Consider the following 7,500-nt stretch of genomic DNA (forward strand, 5'->3'; position numbering starts at 1 on the left):
ATGCCATTAGAAATTAATACATTTCTTTTTATATTTTGGTATTTTCTTATTTTTTTAAAAAATCCATCAGGTGTAATTAGTTGGTCGGGTGTAGATTGTAAACTCCTCCTCAGGTCGTTCAGTATGGTTCAATCTCTAGTTTCAAGTCTTCTTCAACACATGATGTTCATTTTGTACATTATGGTTCATTTACAGTCAAACCATAAAGCACCGGGTGTCTTGGGGGCGTGTGATTGACAGCTGCTACCGTCCAATGGGTGCATGGTTGCAGGTGTAGGTGGGACGAGCTCTCAGTCAGACCACACCCCCATTTCTATGTCTCATTACAAAAAACCACAACATGGCTGCTGGTCTCAATGCGAAACTCGAGGCGTCAAATCGGCCGCTCACAAACCAGCGGGTGACGTCAAGGAACATCTCCTCCATCTGGTAACGATACAAGCAACGTCACCTGGAATTTAGCTCCGATTTCAACCAAGCCAGACTGAGCTCATCCCACCATAACAACTCATTAAATGTCGCACACAAGAGTTCACACCGCAGAAAAATATCAAAATCAAAATGTGAAACTTCCGATCCTCACCCTCGTCGTTGACGAAGTCCTTCATGGAGGCCCAGGTCTTGTTGTTGCAGTAGAAGGAGGTGTTGGCCGGCAGGCTGTCGTTGACGCAGTGCGCCGCGCTGCGGACGCACTTCTGCCGCAGGTTTCCCATGAAGAGCTGCAGGCCGATGAGGGCGAAGACGCTCAGGCAGAAGACGGTGAGGATCATCACGTCAGCGAGCTTCTTCACGGACTGAATGAGGGCGCCGACGATGGTCTTCAGGCCTGAGGGGTCGCCGAGGACGCAAGCGCGTGGACTCGGATTAGCATATTATTGCTTAACCCTCATTTAGACAAATGACTGACAGCAATAACTAAGATAAAATTTTGCCACGGTAAATGATTCAAACTCATGGAATGAGTTTTAAAATGTGTTTGTGTTAAACCACTTCAAGCTAATTAATGGATCAGTTGCCATAAAGATGGCCGCCACCTTGACTGACGTCATTATCAGAGCTTTAATCCGTGGTTACGTATGAAAAGACCCAAACTGGTAATCAGTTGTCAAATTAAAGTTTAAAACAGTAGTTTAAAAAAAATCTTTAAGCTAAGCAGATACATGAGGTGGTAAACCACAAGGCAAAGACTTCATCAGTGAAAGTTAAGACAGTTTGAATATAACGCTGCCGTTGGGTTGAAAATTTAAACAACTGAAAATCAGTTTGGGGAATTTTAAGGTTTTCATCTGACAGTAGATTTAAATTAAAAAGTCACAATTATCATCACCAACAAAATCAAACAAATCAACCACGTTCCCCCAAACCCAGCGACAGTCATATACAACACCACACACACACACACACACACACACACACACACGGTAAAAACAGCAGGAACAAAAACACTCAGAACACAAAGGGTGCAGACAAGGCCACTGACCTCGGTCAAATTTGATCAAATCAATATTCATTAATAATTTTTAAAATTATTTTAAAGCTTTTTTTTTGTTAATTCATTAGAAACAGACACTAATTTCAATCAGTTTCAAGTAAAATCAACATTGATGCGTCTGTAAAATAATGAATGACCGGTGTGATTACATTTTTCCATGGCGGCACTTAATGTGTGACATGCTCTTGCTACTGACTGTTAATATTCTCATAACATGTATTAAACATTGTCATAACTCCACCACAATGACATGTCTGTTTTTTTCTTTCACATACTTGAAAGACGCTGTTAGCGCTGCATGCTAACATGCAGGGTGAAGACATGCAGAGGCCAGCAAGCATCCGATCTGAGGATACACGTCCATGTTTTGAACTTCAGTTCAGTTAATGTCATTTAAAGGCACAAATATGTGACTCCAGTGTAAAATGAATGTAATTAATTCTGGTGTCTATTTAAGAAACACTAAACTAGCGGATCGACAGCAAAGCGATACCACCGACTGGCCGGCCCGGGGCTAGCTGGTTAGCATGCTAACTTCAGTAGAAGAACAGAAGTGATAGATGCAGAAGCAAAACACAAGTTGACGTTGGAGTTAAGTTCCAACGCTGGTTGGTGGGTAAACTGCTGCTAACGTTAGCTGCGTCGCGTCGCACTTTAAATCACATTTAGCTTCAGTTTGGTCAAAACATTAACGTGAGACTTTGATTGATCACTTGTAGCAATTTCCTTCACTTGTGTCATTTCATCCAGTTGTTTTATGTGGAGCTGCTGTTTGCTGAACCTCTGATGTCCACTCACTCACAACAGTTATCTTTTTTTTAATTTCTGCATACTATCTATGTGGACTGTCTTGACTTGGATGTTAAAAACGCAGACAGCGTAGTGTTCACTAGGTAGTATGCAGGAGGAGATTCCAAGACTTCGTGCTTCCAGCAGGGCCGGGACGGGTGCGTTTGATATCCACTCCCCCCCGCCAGCGCACGCTTCCTCACCTGGGATGACAGAGATGGTTTTGAGCGCTCGCAGCACCCTGAACGTCCTTAAGGCTGACACATTACCCAGGTCCACAAACTCAGTCACATATCTGAAACAGGCCGGGAGACAGAAGCACAGAAACAGACACAGACAGAAGGGCATGACCACACTGAACAACAGGGAGCCGACACTGAGGGACAGAGAGATGGAGGTGCGGTCGAGACGGGCCAGCTCGCACTGCAGCGGTGGGCGTTCAAACCAGAGACTTATTCAAGAGGATGAAATCAGACATTTCAAAGCCAGTCACATGATCAGGAGACAGACTTGGGTTTAGTTGCCGGTCGACCATCAGATCCTCAGGTGTTTGGGTTTCAAGCGCCTGAGAATCTGCAACGATAGAAACCAACTTCTTTGTTCTGCTAGCCTGGTAGCCACAGAGGCTAATAGTTTGGCAAGCTAGCGGACGGGCAACGTCACGCTGGCGAAGCATAATGACGGAGGGAAAAGATGAGGTCGCTGAGAATCACAGAAAAACTCCACAAGCTCCGCCTCTTGCCAATCGTGAAGTCTACAGAGTCTCTTTCTTGACTCTTGTTTCTACCGTCACATCAGTGGCTTGAAGTGAGAAACACCCAGAATACTTGCTAACTACCAAGATAGAGGTCCCAAAAGTGTCGATCTAACATCTCCGTGTAAGAGTCACGTGTTTGGCTTTGACCCATCTGACTTCACGCGTCGTTCTTCGGACCAGGCGATTGCACCTGTGACCCGACTGGACAGAGCGGAGGTGGGCGGGGCCTGGCGCTGCGAGACACGGCAGACATGGGACGAACAAGAGAGGACGTTCACCACGACGTTACGATAACAAGGGTTTGGGTTTTTATTCTGATCGTGTCGCCCCTGGTGGTGGTGGAGAGGCCTTACCTGGGATGACTGAGATCGTTTTCAGGGCTCTCAGCACTCTAAAGGTTCTCAGCGCCTGCAGGTTCCCTACTTTGATAAACTCTGTTAGCAGCCTGCGGGGGGCCGTGTGGTGGCGGTCAACAAACGACAAAAGAAGACAAACATGACAGAGTCTGAAAATACTGTGACCACTTCAAACTACACCCCCGATTCGTTACAGCGGCCAACAGCGCCCAAATCACACGGAGTCACCGCGGCCGATCTGCGCGGACATTGGGGGGCGCTGTTGGCCGCTGTCGCCGAATCACAGAGAGTGATTTGCTGATCTGGAAAGAAAGAAAGGAAAGATTCAGAGCGGATCAAGTGTATGTTTGTCTGGCCGTCTTCTTAGGAATTTGCAAATATCGTGACGAGTGCATGATCAATATTTGTGCAGAAAAATGTGTTTTTCCCTCTTATTTAATTCTACGAATCACCACGTCAGTTTTAATGCGAGGTCCAGACGAGAACAGTCCAGCCGTCCCCTTCAGATCAAATCAGACGATGGCGTGAGAGCCGGACAGGCGCCAGGCAGCATGGTGGCCATTTTGCCCCCCCCCCCCCCGTTTAGATTGAGTAATCTGATCCCGGGCTGCTAACGGCCTCCATTACAGCTCATATTTCACCGCCGTTGACTGGCGGGCTGATTGAATTACAGTGGAGGCGTTGGGGCCCGGCAGCCAGAACAGGCCGTTTAGATGCGGGTAGCGGTGACCAGCAGGCCGACGACCGGGTCCACTGGTTGATTCTCAAGGAATATTAGAAAATCTCCCCCATTGATACTTCAGCTTTCCACCACGTCCATGTCTGACGGCTCGCTCTCCCCTTTTCTGTCTCTCGGCTGGTTTTGAATAAACGTGACGATGCTGAATTGTTTTTCCTTAGATGTGACGTTGTTACGTAATTTAACTTCACCAAACTGAACTAACACGCTGTGTGGTTCCTGTGAATTCATGTGATCCTCCTTTGACAGTTGAAACTATACGTTTTGACATCCTCTCAGTGAAGATATTCTGGACCTGCTGTGATTCTGTTAATGTACCAGATTTATCTCAAAGTCTGAATCAGTGGACTACAACAGGCACAGTCGATGTTCTGTCTCGTTTCTGTCCAGCGCTAGTTCTCGTGTTTTGTATTAATATACTGACGATTTATAGACAATTTTATAATGTTATGTTCTACAAAGCGTTGTCCCTTAATTCTGTGAAAAGGTCTGTAGAGTCTGGTGCTGCCGGTCGGGTGATGTGGTGATGGCAGCCATTAACATGTCATTACCGCTCCAGTATCAGTAGCACAGGGGCGGACCGCCATGTGTGTGTGTGTGTGTGTGTGTGTGTGTGTGTTGGTGAGATGAGGGGAGGGCAATGGACTCTGTTACCATGGGAATGTTGACTTGGTGGGAGGGAGGAGAGCATCAATCAGACTTTAAGTGTGTGTGTGTGTGTGTGTGAGTGTGAGTGTGTGTGTGTGTGTGTGTTCGTGTGTGTGTGTTCGTGTGTGTGTGCGCACGCGCCTGTGTATTTACCGGCCATCACTCTGGTTTTAATAAAGCCCGGGCACATGGGAGGTGATGTGTCAGGGGCGGAGTGTGTTGTGTGTTTGTGTGTGTGTTTGTAGAGGTTAAAGAATGTGTGTGTCCATACATCCAGTACACACAAACACACACACACACACACACACACACACACACACAACACCATGATGAGATTTTGTGTGTCCGACCACACATTCACCTTACATGTTCTTCTTCCATGGTGTCTGTGTGTGTGTGTGTGTGTGTGTGTGTGTGTGTGTGTGTGTAGAGGTGACTTATGTGTCCCTGTCCTCCTAAAGATCCATCTGACCGCAGGACAGCCTTTGGTTCAAGGACACACACCTACTGACATTACGTGTGTGTGTGTGTGTGTGTGTGTGTGAGGCCAAAGGGGAGCTCACCACTTGTCTCTGAGTGATAGCAGGAGAACAGATGGAGCGATGTGAGAGTTGGAGCTGGTCGGAACATTTAAAGTATTTGAAACTCTTTTTTTCAACGCGCACGTTCACTCAGTTTCCCAGAATGCCTTTCCATCGTGTCGTAGTACAGTAACAAGGAAAAAGTTATGGATTTTCAACATGGCGTCCTGATGCAGTTGACATTTTCTGATAACTCGTGAGCTCTGATGTCACAGCCTTTTTTAAATGTGATAACTCCAGATAGAGAAGGAGGAGCTCCGTAGGAGTCACAGGTTCTTATTACTAAGCTATATAATTTGGTTCCCTCACTTTAGTAATTAATACTGTCAAACGAGCGGCCAATTGTTGCTTGTCTACGACTAAATCAAACTCTCCTGCAGCTTCAGTTAGTCCCTGACATTACCACCGTTTATTCATTCGTCTATACCGTCTCCACGGTCACGGATGTACTGCGTCGCCGCCGCTCGTCTTCTTCACGGTGCGCTCGCTCTGCGGACGTCGAGTTAATGAAAGCTGCAGCCGCCGCATCAACGCGTCCGAGTGCTGAGCTCTGCGAGTCCAAACAGCCCGGAACAAAACCAGGCTGCGTCATCGGCAACAGAGTCCCAGCTGACATTGAGAGTATCTGGACGTGTGTGTGTAGTAGAACACACACACCTCACCAGCACACGTACGTTCTGAATGGTGAAGCCGCTCTCCAGGGTCGTCAGGTCGTCCCACCATCTGAGGACACCTTCACCGGGACATTTCAATTTAGCGGGTGGCGACGGCGGAGGCGACTACGCTTTCATCACGCGGCGAGGTGACCTCAGAGCCGAGCCTCGGGGTCAACTATTGATCCGATCGGTTCTTTGCGATCGTTTATCTTCCCGGCGGCGTCCCTCGCGTGCCTCGCGCTCCTCGGCTCGCTGATTGATCGCCGCCTGATTGCTAACCAAACCAAACCCCAGCCACTTCCCATCAGTCGGTCAATTAACGAAGTGGACGGGTCGCGCTCTCTTCTCCTCTGAGGCGAAGCGACGGGCCGCCGCTCGCCGAGTGGGCGTCGCCCGCGGAGTTCAGAGCAGAGGAGAGACTCAGAGCTGCAGGTTGGTTTCCTGTTTGAAGAAAGTTGTCTCACCGCGAAACGTTACTTTCCTAAAGATAAAGGTATTCCGTTCATCTTCATAATGTTCGACCTGTGTGACCTTTCATCTAAAGTTTTAGATGAACCTCGAGAGATAGACACGTCTCGTCTCCTCGTGAATCGTGAATATCTCGTGAGTATCTCGTTGTGCTCGTGATTCTGCTCCGAGGACGATAGCGATGTTTCTGGGGCTTTATTGAACATTTCATCCGAGCGGGTGTCCGATCATCCAGTGGGCGGTGACCTCAGCGTGGACAGAAATCCCAGAGTTATTTATTAAACGAGGAGGGTTTTTTTTCTCCAGATGTGCTCGTTCTTTTAATCGGGGGTCAAACGAGCCCCCGTCCCTCACCCCGACCTCCAGAGAAGGTCAGACTAACCTTTCATCCACGGAGGTCAGAGGTCGGCGAGCGAGGCACTGACCCTGCCGGCTTACATGATTATTATTATAAAAGTAATATGTTTTCAGCATTTTTTATATATTGCTATATTGATTCTAAACAGTTTAATCACTGATCACTGCATTATCTTTGTCTCATTTCACACGTTTCCTGTATGAATATTAATCTGAAAAGTTACCAACTGTCAAAATAAAGAGTGCAGAGAAAAGCACAAGGTTTCACTTTGAGAATTCAACGTCACAGGAAAACACGGATCGTCTCCGCAGCCGAGAGTAATTCTGCTTATTGAAGTGTGATATGAATGAAAACATGACGCTGCAGCCTGAAGTTTGTTTCCTTTCTCTGCTCCTCCGGGAGCATTTGGACTGACGGCACCGGAGAGCACAGTTTCTCCTTGCCTTGCAGATGTGTCCGAATTGAACAAAGAGCACTTCTGCTTAGCCGCGGAAACTGACTGTGAACCTCCGCTGCAGAGACGAGCTCGTATTAGACCTTAAATCCGCAGCTCTAATCCCGTCAGTGTCGCTCTGACTTTCTCTTTTCACCTCGCCGACTCGGCCCTGGTCAGATGTTTGACGTGAAAAGCCTTCGGGTCATCACTGCTCTTCTGT

The 7,500-nt window shown here is 47.4% G+C and overlaps 1 protein-coding gene across 1 annotated transcript in view; it reads right to left on the reverse strand.

The window, feature by feature from the left end:
- LOC118291151 (sodium channel protein type 4 subunit alpha-like) overlaps positions 1-7,500 on the reverse strand; it is a 99,593-nt gene that overhangs the window by 65,357 nt on the left and 26,736 nt on the right. The window contains exons 7-8 of the mRNA XM_047329703.1: positions 2,485-2,576; positions 584-826 (exon numbers count right to left, since the gene is read on the reverse strand). Of these exons, the coding sequence (XP_047185659.1) occupies positions 584-826; positions 2,485-2,576 (335 nt within the window). The remainder of the gene's footprint in view (positions 1-583; positions 827-2,484; positions 2,577-7,500) is intronic.

This window comes from Scophthalmus maximus, chromosome 21, assembly GCF_022379125.1.
Source record: "Scophthalmus maximus strain ysfricsl-2021 chromosome 21, ASM2237912v1, whole genome shotgun sequence".
NCBI lineage: Eukaryota > Metazoa > Chordata > Actinopteri > Pleuronectiformes > Scophthalmidae > Scophthalmus > Scophthalmus maximus.